The sequence below is a fragment of the Cydia pomonella genome, chromosome 25 (genome assembly GCF_033807575.1).
Source record: "Cydia pomonella isolate Wapato2018A chromosome 25, ilCydPomo1, whole genome shotgun sequence".
Taxonomy (NCBI): Eukaryota; Metazoa; Arthropoda; class Insecta; order Lepidoptera; family Tortricidae; genus Cydia; species Cydia pomonella.
Window position 1 is genome coordinate 1,355,411 of NC_084727.1, and position 20,765 is coordinate 1,376,175.

The 20,765-nt window shown below is 37.5% G+C and overlaps 1 protein-coding gene across 1 annotated transcript in view; it reads left to right on the plus strand.

Moving 5' to 3' along the window:
- The first annotated feature begins 205 nt into the window (after nt 1-205).
- Nucleotides 206-20,765, plus strand: part of LOC133531700 (uncharacterized) — a 131,114-nt gene continuing 110,554 nt past the window's right edge. Inside the window, exons 1-4 of the mRNA XM_061870068.1 lie at nt 206-327; nt 3,465-3,563; nt 7,288-7,402; nt 17,103-17,185. Coding sequence (XP_061726052.1) covers nt 256-327; nt 3,465-3,563; nt 7,288-7,402; nt 17,103-17,185 — 369 coding nt within the window. The 5' untranslated portion in view covers nt 206-255. The remainder of the gene's footprint in view (nt 328-3,464; nt 3,564-7,287; nt 7,403-17,102; nt 17,186-20,765) is intronic.

A 20,765-nucleotide genomic window follows, 5' to 3' on the forward strand; every position in this document is an offset into this window, starting at 1 on the left:
GTGCTATAAAGTAGCCCCATATGTACTGTAATAAATATTATAGGACATTATTACACAAATGGACTAAGTCCCACAGTAAGCTCAATAAGGCTTGTGTTGAGGGGTTGTGTAAGAATAATAAAATAGAAAAAATAATAATGATGTCACATATTAAATTAATCAAAATATTTATTTACAGAGTAAAAACGATTTTCTACCAGCCAGTTACTGAGTTTCCGCTTGAATACACTTCAGTTCAAGAAAACGTTTAAAGAAATGGCGTCGATGAACCAAGTCGTAATCTGCATAATGGCAGCATTGTGGGGACAAGCCTTCATACCGTGTTCTGTAAGTAACAAAAAGCGGCCAAGTGCGAGTCGGACTCGCCCATGAAGGGTTCCGTACCATTTATGACGTATTAAAAAAAAACTACTTACTAGATCTCGTTCAAACCAATTTTAGGTGGAAGTTTGCATGGTAATGTATATCATATATTTTTTTTATTTTTATCATTCTGTTATTTTAGAAGTTACAAGGGAAGGGGGGACTCAATTTACCACTTTGGAAGTGTCTCTCGCGCAAACTATTGTTTAGAAAAAAATGATATTAGAAACCTCAATATCATTTTTAAGACCTTTCTATATAGATACCCCACACGTATGGGTTTGATGAAAAAAAATTTTTTGAGTTTCACTTCCAAAATTTGTTGTTTTTTTTTTCTATTTTTGTGTGAAAATCTTAATGCGGTTCATAGAATACATCTACTTACCAAATTTGACCAGTATAGTTCTTATAGTTTCGGAAAAAAGTGGCTGTGATATAAACGGACAGACAGACGGACATGACGAATCTATAAGGGTTCCGTTTTTTGCCATTTGGCTACGGAACCCTAAAAAGGATACTTATAGTAGAACCATCATCTTAATACGATCACATCAAATGGATTTCTAGTACCCTAGCCTTATCGCACTAGTGCGGTAAAGTAGCACCCAGTGTACTGTAAAAATTATACATAACCATGCTTAAAAAAAAACATATGTATTTTATTTTCCTCGTATACGAAATGCAAAGTAGAGTGTTTAACTTGGGTGAAAGGCATCATTCCTGCCGAGGTAGTTAGGCGCTCGAACGCAGTGAGATCCCTTTGGTTAATAATCTACTATTACAGTACATAAGGGGCTACTGTCTCACACTAGTTCTGAATTACCTATTCGCACCGTAATGTACTATTTCACTTCACCTATTCGGAAAAAGAGGCTTTTCTTCCCTGGTCAAAGGAATCAAAATTTCACTTTTCTGTTCTAGGACACTATTTTTTTTTCTTGAGATATTTTTGGCATAAGTAATATTATGAAAATAGTATATTATTGCAGAGGCCGGGAAAGGGCAATTCGTGGATGAGTTTCGATTTTGTCTGACTCCGCTCCGCATCGTCCGACAAAGACGAATCCACGAATTGCTGTTCCTGCCGAGGCATATATAGTGCTTTTCTCCAAACATGCGAGGAAATCAGGTAAAATAATCATAATTTAAGCATCAACCTGCACTCAAATCGAACCTTCACATCCAAAACGTCAAAAACAATTTCGCTCTTTAATTATTTTTAAAAAGTTAAAGACACAACTATTCAGCCATTTAGTACCATTCAATATTGGCTCATTCAATATAATTGTGCAATTAAGCTGTATTTGCACGCATGAGAACCTTAAAAAAATATAAAAGTTATATAGTCTTTGATTTTATTAAGCAGTATTCGCACGATCATACACGACGGACTTACATGACTATCATATAGCTTGAAATGATGCTGACCGGGTCGTGTAGACGTAGCCCGCTGCTATATTAATTGGCTGTTTGTGTTTTCCTTAGTGGATGCATGTTTTTAAAAAGTAAAAAACCATACAGTAATAACTTCCCGTCCGCTAAAATACGACAATAATGGTTTGATTTTTAGGGTTCCGTAGCCAAATGGCAAAAAACGGAACCCTTATAGATTCGTCATGTCCGTCTGTCTGTCCGATTATGTCACCGCCACTTTTTTTCGAAACTATAAGAGCTATACTTTTCAAACTTGGTAAGTAGATGTATTCTATGAACCGCATTAGGATGTTTACACAAAAATAGAAAAAAAAAACTATAAATTTTGGGGGTTCCCCATACTTAGAACTGAAACTCAAAAAATCTTTTTTCATCAAACCCGTACGTGTGGGGTATCTATGGATAGGTCTTTAAAAATGATATTGAGGTTTCTAATATATTTTTTTTCTAAACAATAGTTTGCGCGAGTGACACTTCCAAAGTGGTAAAATGTGTCCCCCCCCTGTAACTTCTAAAATAACAGAATGAAAAATCTAAAAAAAATATATGATATACATTGCCATGCAAACTTCCACCGAAAATTGGTTTGAACGAGATCTAGTGTTTTTTTAATACGTCATAAAATTTAAAAAAAAATTTTTTTTCATCGAACCCATACGTGTGGGGTATTTATGGATAGGTCTTCAAAAATGATATTTACGTTCCTAATATCATTTTTTTCTAAACTGAATAGTTTGCGCGAGAGACACTTCCAAAGTGAAAAAATGTGTCCCCCCCCCCTGTAACTTCTAAAATAACAGAATGAAAAATCTAAAAAAAATATATGATATACATTACCATGCAAATTTCCAACGAAAATTGTTTTGAACGAGATCTAGTAAGTAGTTTATTTTAATACGTCATAAATGGTACGGAACCCTTCATGGGCGAGTCCGACTCGCACTTGGCCGCTTTTTTTTATTATTTGAGTTTGACCATAACGAAGAACTTCCCGTACTACTTTTGCTACAATAAGGTGAACATTGTCGAGCGTATTGGAGAAAATAATATTATAATTACCTCATAGGTGATGTGAAATGCAGTACCTATGTGTCACACGGTAGTAAAAAAATGCCACCTTGGGCGTTTACGCTCTTAAATCCGCTCCGCTAGGGATTTTTTAACCCTTTTTTTTTATACTACGTCGGTGGCAAACAAGCATACGGCCTGCCTGATGGTAAGCAGTCTCCGTAGCCTATGTACACCTGCAACTCCAGAGGCATGCTTTTCCAGGCATAGTACGATTTATCGACCACATACGCGCCAATAGAATTTCATCCTTAGCCATCCGAATTAATGAATGATAAAATGAATCATCAAAGCTGGATTTATTGGAATATATTTGATGGTTTTGGGAAAACCTTGTAGATTGGCGAGGCCTGGAAAAGGGATAATAGAATGTTCGCTTCGTTCAGGATTTAATGTACAGCCACGCCGTAAATATGTTAGTTTGCTCCCTCGTTGCAGTCTACTAATGTAACACGGGAGGTGTTAAAATTGTAAGCTCGAGACTTGAGTCACAAAAACCCTTCAGTCCATCAGGATTCTGTTTGTTACATAGGTTCCTTTAACTCTTGTTTACGATGTTGCCTATGCCCGCTTACTAATTATTTTCCTGTTATTTCAAGGCACAAGAGGAACTATTCCAATTATGGAATTGGATATTTGTTGATTGCGCCCCATCCCAAAATTGTGCATTATGGTGTATTTTTGAGAAAATGGGAATTGTAAGTTTTGATGGTACTTTTTATCACACACCCAGCTGCAAAAGTGCATGGTCACTTCATGATTTAATTTCCTTTTTATGTGCAAATAAATGATTATGAATTGTAAATTATATTCATACGGCGGGTATACACTTTTGCAGCTCGCCGTACATGGCACCGAATAGTATGTAGCCTGTAGGTGCTATCGCTTTTTTTGCTAATCTAAATTGATCATTATCAATGAGCAAGATTGTTGATCACAGGAAATTAGAGAAAACGGTCCGAAAGAGAAGATTAATAAGCTAGTAGAGCCCAAGAGGGGATGTTTTTGAGTTACACGCAGATTAAGATAGGAGTGGTATCATGCTGCCATCTAGGTACCTTAACCACCTCTTAGCCGTCTATGTTGGTGGGTTGGTTGGTTGGTAGGCTGTTTAAAAAATCGTAGAAAAAAATGTGGATATGGTTATTATGGTGGTGGTTAATATAACAATTATTTGTACGCATTTTCTTAAACTGACTGTTTCCATGTGAAATTCCGTTTTCGAACTTCTAACAGTCATATTAAAAAATGCGTACAAATAATTGTCAGATTACGGATGTTGCGGCTCCTACCAACGACGGGGAAGCGGGGACTGCATACCAATAAACCAGTTGGCCCATCTGCCGCGCCCCTCGCCGCCTCTAGACGCCTAGCGAGCTCACTTGGCTCTGAGATACGCGCTCATGTGCGCGTCACACGCATTTCGAAACATATTTTTCTATTAAGCTTAAGTATCTTTGTGGAACTCGAATTAGAAGTTTTTAAAAGTATCTAAGATTTTTATTTTAATAATCAAGACTCCAAGCTTGAACAACGTATAAGCACAATTATAGCACCACTGTGGACCAAACTAACCAAGTCAGCAATCTCCCACCCGCGCCAGGCCTGCCAACCTTTGTGCTGCGCGCGTACGGCAGCCTGACTGGCGCGTCTTTTGTTATATATTCTGTCAATTAGCAACTATTGTACATTTTGCACATCGTGTGTAATGTATAAATAGCTCGTTATATGTATAAATAACTCGTTATTTGTAAATATTCTGTATCTTTTCCATGTAAGTGTGTAAATAATTGTATTATATGCTGTACATAGATAACATTACGCGTTTAATTTATCATCGGCGGTCCGACAGCGTACAAGTTGGTCTTTTCGAACCGAGTTAGAACCACGCATCGGATGCCGCTACGCGTAAAGAACTAATTAAGGTGCAGTACATAACACATCAACGTCTACACTGTAGTCCCAGGAATATAGTTTAGATATGAGTTTTTGTATTTTTAAGCTTATTTATTGCCGCTGTGACCTCATATTTATCCGTTGGCATCATGAAGATAGTTTTATGAGGTTTTATGATTTATTACAGTGTTCGCATTTGGTGACCTATTATTATTTGCTGGCACTTGATTAATAAAATGTTCATTAAAGTAGTTAGCTATATCTTGTGGATCATTTACAGTAGCATTATTTAGTTATTTGACTGATTGTATGTGCTGATGCTTTATTTTTGAACTTATTTATAATGTCCCAGGTTGCCTTCGACTTATTTTACTCATTTTTAATATAATAAGTATTTTGAGCTTTTTGGGTTAGGCTAATTATTCTTTTTAGTCGTTTAGCAAATAATGCGTAAGATTCTTTGTTTTGCTGTATAGGTTTTAACTTAAATTTCCAAAGCAGCCATCTCTTTTTTTTTGTACATAATTTGATACCCTTTGTTAGCCATAGAGGCTTTTTCTTATTTAAGTGTTTAACTTTACGCCATGGGAAACAATGATCAAAAAATAGTTTGAAAAGGTGATAGATTCACCAAAGGCATCGTTGACATCAAGACTTTCATATACAGAGTACAACGACAATGTATTGATTGCTTCAATAAACTTTAACATATTTTCTTTACAGTAATTTCGGCTTACAGAAAACCAGTGCTTAAGTGGTTTCCTTGTTGTAAGATTTGAAGGAATAGCAACAAAAATACCTTTATGATCAGATAGTCCCAGATCATATGTCAATGTGTTTACTTTTTTGCTTTTACAATTGAGTCGCTTAGCTTCAAACTCAGGTAAATCAGATTATGCGATTTTAGTATTATGAAAAGGTAATAAGGTAGATATTAGCTGAGAGGGTCGGATGGATTTATCTGAGTTTGAAGTTAAGCGACACAATTCGTCGCGAAATTGTCAATACATGTGGGGTGAGCACCTTCTCTTGTTGGTACTGATATTTTTAATTCAAAGATAAATGATGCAAGAAGATTATCTAGATAAATACTCGCGTTAGATTTTTTAAGTCTATCAATATTGAAATCACCACATACTATGATTTTTCTTTTAGTATTGAGAAATTTACTAAAAATGAGCTCTAGATTTTGAAAAAATATTTCATAATCGTTATTAGGAATTCTGTAAATACATATTACAATAATGTTAAGGTCAGGTATTTCCACAGCACAGCATTCAAAAGAATAGTTCTTTGCTAGTTCATTCACAGTGGTCAATGTCTTCCTTTACCAATATACAAACTCCACCTCGATTTTCTTTCTTCCCCTTTTCTTTTTTCCTGCAGAAGCATTGAGCCATTTTATATCCCGGTAGATTCAATAGATTTTGTTCCTGTTCACGCATGAAGTGTTCCGATAAACAGATGACGTGTACCTCTCCATTTTGCTCTTGTATTTCATCAAGTTCCTTTATTAGTCTTTCCGCTTTGTTCAGTGCACGTGCTTCAGTAACCAATGAAGTGTTGGTTATAAGTTTCGAAAAAACGTTTATACTAATTCTGATTCCTGTGAAGTGCTCTCCGTGATGTTGTTTGGTTCTGTGTCTTGATGCGTGATGTATTTCTTATGTTATGGTCATACTTAGGTTCTTGTGTGGTTTTATCTATAACAGTAGCCAATTCCAATTCTTTATTAATTGTTACTTGTTTCCCGTCCACTATTAGCCTATTGTTACGTATCACCGCATGTGTTGTACGACACAAACCTAAAGCTATTCCATCTGGAATTATACTTATGTACACAATAAATAAATATGATATATGAAATAAAATCCTATGAACCTCAGGTCTACATTGGAATAAACGGCAGCCATCTTTAATTCTTGCATTTTTTGCTGTTATCAAAGTGAAAATCGATATCTGAGGATCCGAGGGGTCCTTTATTATGAGTCTGAATAAATGGCATTGGAATTATCTGCTCCTCTATCACTCTTGCATATTCGAACGATAGAGAGGCAGGTAACGAAATTTCGAGTTTCGTGTTTCGCGGTAAGCGGTAAGACCTGTGTTTTTTACATCTTATAAATAGGGAAATGCCACAACAGCTCCGAAAGAATATTGTACATACTCGTGCTAATAGGAGACATTTGGGACTATACATTTATATAATACGAATACGATAGGTGATACGAAGTTTACCCGGTCAGCTAGTATAATATAAATTACATTATTTGTTTTTTTGAATGTCAATTACATCATAATAATATATTGTAGAATTCATTCAGGCTATAAAAAGCGCGGGAGAAACGGTTAAAGTAGATCTCCACGGGTAGAATATATCACTCGTATCTTAATCTGACACGCTCGAGTAACTCCAAAAAAACTCTTGGGCGCCCCCACTAAAGAGGATTGTCTCAATAGCACTAGTTACACTATAGTCAAAAATTGACATATTGCTTCTAGTTTCTAATAGCTTGTACTTTGCAGGTAGACGGGGAGCAGTACCAGAGCAGTAAAATGTTCGAATGGTTGAAGTTTACCGTAGATGTACAGATACTGACCGAAGACGAAGCCAAAAGACTCGCTGACGTGTGCGACCGTGGTAAATATAGTTACTCGTATTTATTTAAACCTTATTGCACAAAAGAAAACTTAATATACAAATGGCGAACTTAATGCCATGAGACATTCTACCGGTAAACCTTATTCTTAAATATTTGTGAATCCAAATAAAGCGCCGGTAGCCAAACAATAAGAACGTGCGACTTTCAATCCAGAAGTCGTGGGTTCAAACCCCGGCTTGTAATAAATAAATAAATATATATATATATCGCCGTGTGCCTGCTACACTGCCACATCTCAAAAAACCGTTTTTTCGAGAAATCGCGTCTCAAAGTTGTGAGAGTATAGTTCAGGGTGTTTAATAGGATCTTACTCCTTTAGTTTTAGGTCTATGAATTTCAAATTTAGCTTTTTTTACTCGGAATGATATAACCCTCCTCATGACCACGCCACTTTTTAAAAGAAAATGTATATTTTTAAGACACAAGGCCCGAAATACAGGTATTTAGAGTTGTGGCCGTATTGCAGAAACGTTTTTTAAAGATTTTGGGATGCGGCCAACAAGGTTACCATGCAAATATAAATAAAAACACCAAAATAGTTAAAATCCCTTTATTTTATCAACTTTGATAGGAACAAGATCACTGTACGTGATAATATGTGTAACTAGCTTATAATCAGCAATATTATACCATGGCATTACCAAATAATATTAATTTTTTAAAAGGTTATTTATAAAATTTGGACAAAACTTATAAAACTTCTTTTTTAAGACATTCAAAATAACAAAAAGTATTTAGAATACCTATTATATTATAAAATAAGAAATCAAAACACAATACTGTTCCTTGCTAATTTGTGAAATCAACATCTTTAAAATCATTGCAGGCAATTTATTTATTATAATGTATTCAGTAAGTTAATTCTTACAAGTAGGTAACTTCTTTTATGTAATCAGTTCAAGAAATAACGAATATCACAATGCAATTCAACTTAGCACTAATAAAAAAAGCGTTGTTATATAAAATATTTTGTTTTCGTTACTTTAGTAGAATCAACGTATGTAATAATCAGTCTTCTGTAAGTAGACTTACAAAATACAAAGGTAGTAAATTGCTGTATATTTTCATTTAAAAGGCCAATACACAATACACATGAAACATGAATAACACGTAACTACTGGTCACTAAACTTAATCATAGGTAATCAGTTCAAGAAATAACGAATATCACAATGTATCACAACTTAGCACTAATAAAAAAAGCGTTGTAATACAAAATATTTTTTCTTCGTTACTTTAGTAGAATCAACGTATGTAATAATCAGTCTGTAATAGTTCATCAATGCATTGTGTATATTGCGAGTGACTTTCGGAAAAATTAAAATCGCTTATAGTTGGTGGTGAATCTTGTAGGGCTCGAGCAGCGTCCAATAATAGTCTTCCTCGTCCTTTGAACATGTCTTTCATTAGGTCATAATCAAGACAGGAAAAACTTCTGTTTTCTGGTGAATCCTTCGCTTTTGACAAAGGTGTCACACGAGAGAGACTGTCCGAGGTGGCATTACGTGTGTTAGCAGATCTACTCGTCGTCGATCGTCCTCGAAATTTTAGATCTAAAACAAGCAAGCATATAAAACATAGCTATATCTAGTTTCTATCATTCTTCATAAAAGCATTTTAATTGAAATAAATTGAATAGCTAGGACACACACCGAAAAAAACATTAAACACAGTCATTACCACGAAAATGCCTTTAGCATAGTAAATGTAAACATATCAAAGTAACGACTTTCCACGTGATTTAATTTTTGGCGCCAAAGTCCCCAAAATAATAGCAGTTATTATAATACTTAACAAAATTCCAATATTATGACACAATCCCGAATACAACCATCCCGAACACAGTTAGTAATATACCTCACGCAATAAAATCCGTTGCATATTATTGGCAGTAAAGCGTTCTATAGAATTAGACACACATAATATTATATACAATAAAATGTTAGTTAAATACATACACACTCTTCGAAAACATGCTCAATGCTTATCTTTCTTCAGACGGGTAAAAATATGAATTAGGCTCACGACCCTCACTGATGAGCCATATTGAACCGCACTTGTAAGAAAACAAAGTTGAGATTTGCTTAATCATTTTGTTGCGTTGTGGTAGTTTCGGTGGCGAGCTGGTAATTTTTTAATAATAAGTGTAATACTTACTGCTGTGACACGACCAATTGCAGTTTGTTTCTTTTATATTTATAGTGATTCATCGTAATTATCACTAAACTAATTATTATTTTCGAGGACGCAACTCAAAAGCTTCATTTATAACGTGTGCTATATAGCCACAACTCAAAAGGGCCATCAGGTTCACGTGCGAACGCCGCGGGAGCAGGCAAGTGGCTGTATTGCAGGGAATCTTTTGACAATTTATGGTCAAATCCATAAGGCCACTTGTGAGAAAAAGGCTCTTAAAGACCTTTTCTGCTATGGCTCTCGAAATAAGGTCGTAAATTGAACAATTTTGAATACGAATCTGCAATAATCCAGAAAATTAATTTTTTTGAATTGTGGCCGTATAGCAGGCACACGGCGATATATATATATATATTATTCCGTGGGCGTATCATACTAGCGACAGCACATCAGAACCTTCAATAGTGGATGACGATGGCTTTCAATGAAATACGATGTTCAACTCACAGTCTTTACTGGACAAAATTGGTTACAAATTACACTCCTTATCTTAAGCAAGCCAGTGGGTTAGACCCAGGAACCGCCACCAACGTCATCTTCTCTCGTTTCCGTCTGCAGAATGATTGACAGCATAACTTCATTTGTTCTCGATTTTAATTGTTTTAACAGCGCACTCTATGACGCCTTGGAGGAACTGCGTCAAACGCGACTCAGAACGTAACACCCTAGCTTGCTGTATTTGTCAAATATGGCGTGATGAATAGTCTCTTAAAGGCAATAGATGGCATAATTCTGTCGTTCTCCGACATGGCCAACCCTGACATTGTACGCGCCCCTGCGTACATCATCTTCCTTTGTAATCACTGGTACACTAGAGCGGAGATCAGATTCCTTCTGCTTCCAAAATAATCTGTAGCACGCAGTTCATCTGCACCACCACGGCATCCTGACATTGTATGCGTCACTGCGTACATCTGCGGACAGAATACAACTATCTGAGGTATCGAAGCTCATTGCTCAGCCTACCTGATCAAAATTCTTCCATAATTTTTGAATAACTTTCCATTCCATAACATTTTAATTAAGGCCATGAACTTATTTTTTGCAATAACACTCACATTACATTGCTGTGAATGAACCAGTTCAGCACCACCATATTCAATCAGGTCCTATTTCAACAGAAATGGGGTATGGAGTAGAAATACATTTCGAAAATTTGATTAATAACTTAAAATTCGACCATCTGTACCGAGTAAAAATAATATCACCATAAAGATGCAAAAAAAAGAAAATGTCCAGTGGGTCGGCCCAGATACCGCTGGAGCGACAGTGTACAGGCGGATCTGTGCCAACTTAAAGCCGATAACTGGCAGGAACACAGGATCGGGACAGGTGGCGTTCTCTCGTTTTGGAGGCCAAGACCCTCTTTGGATCACTGCGCCACAATAGTTAGTTATAAAGATGCAAAGTAGCTTCTAGTAAATGAACCTCACCATAGAGATTCCTCTCATTTGAAACACATCTAGTGTAGGCGATACTAGAGGCCGGAACCCCATAGGCCTACATGCGAACCTATTCCTCTTCGATAGTCTTCAGTTGAGTGCTCTTCGGCGATCGACCTACGTCACCGGCCTAGATTACCGGTGGAAGACGGTCGACACTTTTACCAGCTGCAAAGCTAGTGCACCCACAAAGACCTAGCTTCCTAACCTCCGGGACGGGACACTAATTCGGAAACAAATGAAATACGCATCGAATTATTATTATCTATAATGAGCACTAAAGTTAATTACTATTTACAAGTCTGTTAAACCGCACCGAGTCTATATATGTATGATACCTAAATCTAGTTACGAAAAACACTAAGAAATCGAAAACTAAACTAGCTTCCAGGACATTCAGATTCAGATTATTTTATTTGCGATAAGTACATGTACATGCAAATACAGTTATACGGGTATATACAATTATTTACAATATATTACATCAATCTTGTGGTATATGAATGTCAAATATTATTATAATAAAAAGTAATAAATTCCCGAACCCACTGACCCCGAACAGAATAACCTCGTAATTAAAGTACTTATTTGTTTACTTTGCGAACCGGTGAAGATACACTGACTGCGCAAGCGGCGCGTCGACAATAAATATGCATATTTGATCCCAAATTGTGGAAAAATATTGGGGAAAAATTAACGAATAATATCCTAGACATCTGTTTCCATTGGAATTCTCGAATATTCCAATAAGCCGGATTCGCTGCGGAGCTGCCTTACTCACCGAACATATATATCTTTTGTCCCTTTCATGTCGCACAAGGTTCTGGAAACTACATCAAAATTACACGCCCCTTTCTCAGGCTACTAATGTTCAACCTTATTACAAAGACATAAGGTCTAGCAAAATTGTCCGTTACTACTGCATTATTGTGATGTTATTAACTATTTATCTATAAACCTGCACTTAACAATGATTAAGTATATCAAAAGTTGTGGAAAACTAAGTATTTATATAATTTTAAAGCTGATTTAGCCGTAAATGATTTTAAATGACATAAAATGTGTTTTTTGTTAACAACTCAGATAATATACAATATATTTAAAAGATATTATTCTTAAGGCATTAAATATGTTATTCCACAAAAATGTGTAACCTTTTCTTATAAATTATAGCTTTATTATAGAAGAAAGCGACAACATGATACTCCTAGTATGGCGCTCTCTCTTTCTACGCGCCAAGGTCGAAACATTACTCGGCTGCGTCGTCCGCGCGATTACCTCACGTTATAAACCCAGTATAAACCTATTTTATGCCAGCGATTGATTTTATGCCCACAGAATTTATAGCTAAAACAATCCTTTAACACATCTACCTAAACATGATTTTATATAATAAAATTAGTACCTGGGCGACCGAGCTTTGCTCGGTTATAACTATTTATTGTAATATGGTGGTGTATAGGTGATAATCTTAACTACATTTTTTTACTAAATTATACTTGTCTAAAACAATAAAAATAAATAAAAAATATATAAACTTGAACATATTTAAAAAAAAACAAAGGTTTGTCACCGGGCGAGATTCGAACCCGTAACACTCGTTTCTAGCCGTCCGCGTCGCCGGCAATACGAAATTAGCGACCATATTCTGCGTCGAAAGAAAAACGCATGAAAACTCGAAAACACGCGTTTTCCCAAACATAAGACTAATCTAGATCGATTGTATACCCCCAAAAACCCCCATATACCAAATTTCAGCGAAATCGTTAGAGCCGTTTTGGAGATCACAGAAATATATATATATATATATATATATATATACAAGAATTGCTCGTTTAAAGGTATAAGATACTTAATACTAGGTTAGGAAATCGTCGCTGGGTGTCCCTAACATCTAGTACTTATTGAGTTCCTCATATAAATAGTTTCCCACATTTTACTTCTTTTGTGAACATTATCTGCGTACCTACTCATAACTTAAAAGTTTAATATTCCCTAAGATTTCATTAACACCTTGATCCATCTTTGTTCGCCATCTTATTCATTACTTCAAAATTATACATACGATTACAGAAAACAGCGATTAAACTGGTTTAAGTATCCATTTTAAAGAATTGGGTGCACGCACAATGGCCTCACATCCGAACCGCGTGTATTATCTCCGTTACTCATCTCATGGTTAAAATGTTTAATATTTTTGGGTTACATTACCCGCCTATAAATAAGTTGAGCCAGGTAATTAAACTTCAAACCAGCTTTCTACCTCACATAATCAGAATATTTTCATAAAATTTTGGCAGTAGGTGTTCTATGAGCTGAAGTAGATGTGACTAATCTTCATATTCAGGTTTCAAAGTCAGACCAAACTTTACCTATTCAATTGTCGTATCAAACACGTACCAAAATCTTATTGCTATAAACTTTGCATCACTAAGTTTTCGCTCCTTTTTATATCCATAAACGAATATTATTAGTATTAGGATAACGTATAAGAGTAAGTAAAATGAAATTTCATGTATGAGAGATTAAAATGAAATATGTTAATTATTCACATACGGAGCAAAACAAATAGCAGATATGTTTAAAAAAATTAAAGAAAGGAAAAACGCGCAGCGTACCTAACATGGTCTTGAACTTCCATCCATCGTATAACAACCGCGTGCGATTACCCCTTAGCCACGTGTCTACTGTCACATATTGTCGAATTTTCTGATCACAATCCGCCCTACTGAGGTCAGGAGTAGCGGAAGGCTGCATGAAATTTATGTGAAATATACACGGTAACATTTTCATCAGAAACATTTCCTGTCAATTATGTAATTTTCAACAGTTGAAATATGTCACCGTTAAGGAAATATGTGAAATGTTTTAAATTGCCCATCGCTAGTTTCGATTTTAAATAAATACATTATAATATTTTCAGAAAATAATTTAACTTGTTCTAATAGTAATGTTGTGAGTAGTTAATATTTGTACGCATTCATTTCAAATAAACAGTGGCTGTTTTACATTGACGTTTTTAAATATACTTATAGACGAAAAACCTGAGTCACTTCTAGATGACCTAGAAACTGACGTGAAGGTAGACTATTAGGCGTCTATCTACGAAGTAAAAAGCGTTAGCAAGGGTCGCTTTTTCAGCTTACAATACTGCTTTCGTATGTCCGGATATTCACATCTGGAGTATTCATGATGATTGATGAATACTAGTAATTACTGTACAAAGTACAAAGTGTTACTTATTTGAATAGTTATTTATTATCAAATTGCCATCTCATAATGAGAATTTTACATAATGCCTGAGCATTACGTAAAATGACCCATTTATCACTTGGTCCATAACATAATTTTAAATTTATTTTATTTTATTGGATGCTTACTGCCTAAAATACATAGGTTAATTAATAGACTTATTTACACAAATTAAGTATACTCTATATGTATGTATGTATGTCTGTATGTATGTATGTCACTTTATACACATAAACAGGTTAACATAAAACAGACAAAACAAAACAAAAAAAATGGTCTGTACAAAGGCGAACTTATCCCTAAAAGAGATCTCTTCCAGCGAACCTTTGAGAAAATGCCACTATGTTTACAAAAATATATTTGATGAGTATTCCTAAGGGAGGACCGGACACTGAAGTTACCTCTTATAGACCTATAGCAGTTCTACCAGTGTTCGGGAAAGTCTTCGAAACGATACTTAATCGCCACATAAGTCGTCAGGTGACTGATCGTCTGCACCCTAGCCAGAACGGCTTCCGTAAGTCCCGGTCTACAACAACTAATCTCGTGGCTCTCGCTGACTATGTCTGTAAAGAGATGGATGAGGGACGCCAGGTTGATGCTGCGTACTTCGATTTCAGGAAGGCCTTCGACCTGGTCGACAACGACATTCTGTTGGGGAAACTAGCGCTAACTGGGTTTACGCCAAAACTTTTAAATTTTTTCGCTAGTTACATGTCCAACCGGCAACAGTATGTCAGGGTGAGCGGTTTTGAATCAAGCGATTACTACACCCGGTCTGGAGTAAGTCAGGGCAGTACTCTAGGGCCTACGCTGTTTCTCCTTATGATTAATGATTTGCCTGATGTAACTCGCAGCGCTAAATGCCTTCTTTTTGCTGATGACCTTAAGCTGTTCCTAGGTATCAGTAGTATGGCTGACAGTGCGAGATTGCAGGCTGATATTGATGCTGCAGCTGAGTGGAGTGTGTTAAATCGGCTGAGTGGAGTGTGTAAAATGTAAGGTGATAACTTTCTCACGCAAACGTTCGCCACTCCTAACTCAATATAGTTTAGCCGATGCCACCTTGGAAAGAGTTAGTGAAATCCGCGACTTGGGCTTAGTTCTTGTTGATAGATTTGACTTTCACACACATGTCATTAATATTAGTAAGCAGGCGAGTAAAACATTAGGGTTTGTTATGCGGATATGTAAACAGTTTCATGTTGGAGTGGCTAAAGTTTTATATAACGCATATGTGCGCAGTAAATTAGAGTATGCTGCCATTGTTTGGGATCCTTATGAGGACAAGTACTCTCTAATGTTGGAGAGAATACAGCGCAAATTTGCTCGTTGGTTATATAAAAAAGCCTATGGGTACTATCCGTATCTCTATCCCTCCATCTTTGTCTCGGGGATGGTCGGGCTGGAGACACTTGAACTAAGGAGGAAGTTCTTACTCCTAGTTCACTATCTGTTACAAGAGGTTGGGATTTGTCATTCGAAATGCCAGGGATTTTACTGACTCAAGAACAATAAAACTGCTCTACAATGCCTTAGTGAGGAGTAAGCTTGAGACGGCCTCTGTCGTTTGGTGTCCCTACGAGACAACATATGTCTTACAACTGGAAAAAGTACAGAAAGTGTTCTTGCGCTTCCTATACAAAAAAATGTACGGGTATTACCCATTCCTTTATCCCACCAAGTTTTTGTTGGGAATGATGGGATTTAACTCCCTAGAGGTAAGACGCAGCTCAGCACTTCTCACTACAATCTGTAATATCTTACGCGGTGACTCTGACTGTGTCGAGTTAACAACACAAGTAGTGCGTCTGTTTGTCCCAACACCTTCTAGATTTGAGTTTCGGCCTCGTAATCGCTGTCTTTTATCTGTGCCGGGTTCCCGAACTGTGTCGCGCAGGAACGCTCCTTTTGTTCGAGCTTTACGCAGCTTGAATTCACTCCTCGCATCAGCGCCTGAATGTGATGTGTTTGCAAGTAGATGGATGTCAGTGCGTGATGAATGTCTGAGGTTCAGCGAGATGATGGATATTCGTCCCTCCTCTGTGTTATAAGTGTCACCTGTATTCTAATTTGTATTTTTATGTTTCATGTCAACTCTTTCCAATTATACATGTCTAGATTGTCTAGGTTCAATATGTAATTTCACAGTGCTTTAGTTTTAACTGTTATACTGTGTTAATTAAAATGAATAAATAAAATAAAAAATAAAAAATCTCTCGATCGTTCACCATCGAGTCGACAGTCCCGAGGTGTTGGAGAAGATGGGATTGATAGTTCCTAAGAGGATACCCCAGGATGCGGACGGGGCAGTAACACCACGCCGCCGGCCATGCCTGTTGCAGCGGCCTTCTGCTCGCACATGCTACGCGAGGCACACTCGTACCTCACGCGCTCTATCGAGCCTGCATTCAATGCTCGCTCAGTACGCAGATGCCGACATGTTTGCCAATAGTTTAGCGTACCTATGCAATATTGCTAGACACTTTTTGAATTTGAATTATTGTAATTAATTGGCTGAATTTGTAAATTTGATCTTCCTTGACATTTTATATATGCTAAATATTGTAATTAATTGACTGACTATGTAAATTTTATTTTTCTTGATGTTATCTGTTTGTATGTTTTAATTTTCCTGACATCCATTTTTCTAGTGTGTCAGCGAATTGGTGTAGTACTGTAAGCTTGCACTGTGTTAAAAAAAAAAAAAATATATATATATATATATATATATATATATATATATATATATCGCGGTAACCGAAGACTTATTGTCGTGTTATTTACAGTGAACGACGTTATGCATCAGCTTGAATCGGACTGCGATAAAAGTGACGAAGTGCGAAAATGTTTATCTTCGGAACTATATGAGGTACGTAACTAAGTTACAGAATATAAGTAAAAAAACCGGCCAAGAGCATGTCGGGCCATGCTCAGAGTAGGGTTCCGTAGTTACTCTTCCGTCACAATACCGTTATACCGTTTGAGCGGGGCCAGGTTACGGAGCCGCGGTGAAGGCGACCGGCAGCTTAGCTGGCGTGTGCGGCGTGCTGGTGAGGCTGTGTCCGAATGTGTGTGATGTGCAGTGCTTGTTCAGCTACTAGTGTAGAAGGGCTCGGGGCAAGTCCCGAGCCCACCTCTCCGGAGGTCTGGTGTTGTGGTGCGGCGCGATGTCCCGAAGATGGTCGTGGCCGGCGTTGTCCGCGCGGTCAAACATGACCCGCGCGAGACGCTCGACGAACTCCTCCAGGCCGCGCCACTTCAGTGTCTCGGCGAGGGCTGCGTTGCTGACGTACCGCGGGCACTTGAGGATGGTCCTCAGTGTGAGGGTCTCCTGGCGCCTCATCTTCTCCTTGTTTGACCTGGAACAGAAAGAGTGAGTGAGTGATCTGTCGATACCACCCCCGTCAGGGGGGTATGAGGGGCCGCTACCGCCTCACGGCTGCGACGGCTGTCGCGTGTCGCTTCCCCACCGACTGGTGGGGTGGTCATATGGCCGTCGTTTTGGGGACGGTGTGGGTGTTTTGATAAAAAAATGTTTCGTCCGTGGCTAGATAAAAAGGACACCGGTTGCAAACGTATAGTAATAGCTCACACTACAGGATTATAGTCCCATATTTATCGATTTCGCGCCTTTATCTACTGACAAAGTTGTTTGGCCGGCTATACATTTGTAGGGACTGCGTCCTACATTCGCCAAGTTGTTTGGCCGGCTATACATTTGTAGGGACTGCGTCCTACATTCGCCAAATTGTTTGGCCGGCTATACATTTGTAGGAACTGCGTCCTACATTCGCCAAGTTGTTTGGCCGGCTATACATTTGTAGGAACTGCGTCCTACATTCGCCCAAGCTTAGATGATATTAAATAAATAATATATTAATTTAGCTTTTCCCGTTATGCGCAATGAGCATTTTAGTTAATAGCATACTTAACTGTTTATTATGACCGTTACAGGGAATGCTTGTAAAAGCATTGTAATATAAGTAATATGTTTCCTTCCCTTTGTCGGCACTTGCCTTTGTGTTAATCTCTCTTTGTTTTATTTCTTTGTCAGTTTCCGAATATTGTTAACTTTAAGTCATAAACTAATTTATAGCCAGCGGGGTAATTCGTGGAAAACTTTAGGATTCGCAATGTGCGAAACCGTTATAGGTTCTGTACCGCTATTCCTATTACGTACCTGATGCAAGGTTATAATGATCGGGATCGCGGGAGTCAGAGATAGTTCGTAGTCAGACGTCAACTCGACAAGTTGCCTCGTACCTATCATCACAGGTTGAGCTTGATATCGTATCGCTCCCTCGCGTTCTCTTGGTACCTATCTTTAACGGTCGAGCTCGATTATATATCGCTCCCTACTTATTATTGTAATTAGTGACCGTTTAGTATTGAGTTGTGTTAATATAGATTTATTATTGTTATCGCGTCTGAACTTTTTATTTGCAACAATCCCAACACCTAAGTACTAATACCAAACTCCACTATCAAATTTTATTTATACTCGATAAATAAAATCTATATGAAATAACTGTTTACTTTATATCGTGCTATAATATTTTTTGTACATAATACATGTTTAATGGTGAAATAATAATAAATATAAAAAAATATTAACATCCAAACTCTTAATTGGTGTGGATGTATGGATTACGGTCAATGAGGTTGTCTATGCTGCTCAAAGAAATATGTCATGGAATTACATTGGAGAATTTCACACTTTTATTTTGTTGAAGATATTATTAATCCTAATGTTTATACTGAAATTAGGCCATTCTTTAATAATATTATCATAGTTATATGTTTCCTTGAAACCATTATTTCTATGATCCTTTGTCACTGTCATCATGTCATGTCACTGTCATATGGATTAAACTTACCTATGCTAAAAATCTTGCGCGGCATTACAATATTCGACGTTCTCAAGTTGCGCGCACTATCTACAGTTGAGTCGCTCGCGGCAATACACGTGGGCTCATTTTTTAGCTCTACTCAGCTTATCTCTCTGTAGTTAGTCTAGTTAGTTGTTATGTCGGCGGCCGATCGTAAAATCCACCAAATAATAACATTCCTGGGCATATCATAAAATTCACTAAGTGCCGCCATTTTCTTGATTTGAATAGCGACCATCCGCCGTATCGTTCGAACCTCAACGCTTGACGATGTGTACTGTAAAAGTGATACGGACTAGCTGAGGTGGGGAATGTAAACGCTCAAGGTAGATTCCAATATTATTATATATTATTTTCTTCATAAACGAAATACAATAATGTCGACTAACACAGATGCTTGCAACTTTCAGAATAAAATCGCCTGCAGATCTTTATTCCTTCAGCAGGGCGATAGTTCTGAATTCAAATAATCGTTGCCAGTTATCTATCAAGAGACTGTGAAGGTTTCCAACCTTCACATATCTCGCCTTCTGGGGTGAAAGTGGCAAACATCTTCACAAAATTACACCCTATCCTATTCTACCCTAACTACAGACTCCTACCTACTCCAGGCCCCTACAGAGTAAATAATGTTCCTAATACCCCTTCGCTATGAGTCAGCCTTATTCAAGGTAGCATGTGTCCACACCATCCGCACAGGTCGTGCCTATGGCTACGATCCTCGTAAAACGGATACGGCTTGGGAAGGGAAAAACGATGGGAAAAGAACCTTACCCCTGACTCCTCGGCTAAACCCTTCTTATATTGAACTTCTTCTTCTTTTAAAATATGGCTTCCATCAAATCTATGATGATTTTGCCAATGTCAAGTTTCGTTGTAAGTTTTAAGTGTGCTCGTAGAGCATGACGTTGTTCGGTAGTTGCTTTTAGTAAAGAGATAGCTGGACTGTAAAGCCACGATGGATTGCCGGGTGTTGATTAAAATATGGTTAAACGCGTTTCAAGATTAGTTTTTCATTAGCTGCACACTTCTACGATAGTTCACTGCATAATAAGCTATCAATATTACACTTTAAACTACATGAATGAGCAAAACACAAAAAATATTCTCGAGACGTCTTCGCCATTTTGATCTTCCTGACAGCTAAATGCCACTGGCCATTACTAGATGACACTAGACTTTGACAGCTGTTAGCAGACTCACCTAACTTCAAAATAAAAAACAACAAGACGTATTTTATTTAATACACGCGATAATAACAAATAATGTTATTCAGAAGCTGAGCTTCTTCACCGGTGATGGCGTAGAGGTGGGTGTTGCACATGACCGCCTGCCCTCTCGCCGCACCTTCTGTGAAGAAATCGAGCCAGAACTCGGCTCGCAGCTGATTCAGCTCGTTGGCAGCAACGTGGAAGCGGGGGCTGCATATGGCCGCCAATCTTCCTGCCGCGCCTTCCGAGATGAACATGAGCCTTGTGGAGCTCGTATCTGTCGCCGCTTCCTGCTGAGCAGCTGAAGGAGTATGTCATCTAGCTGGGCATCTCAGTGTACATGCAAGTG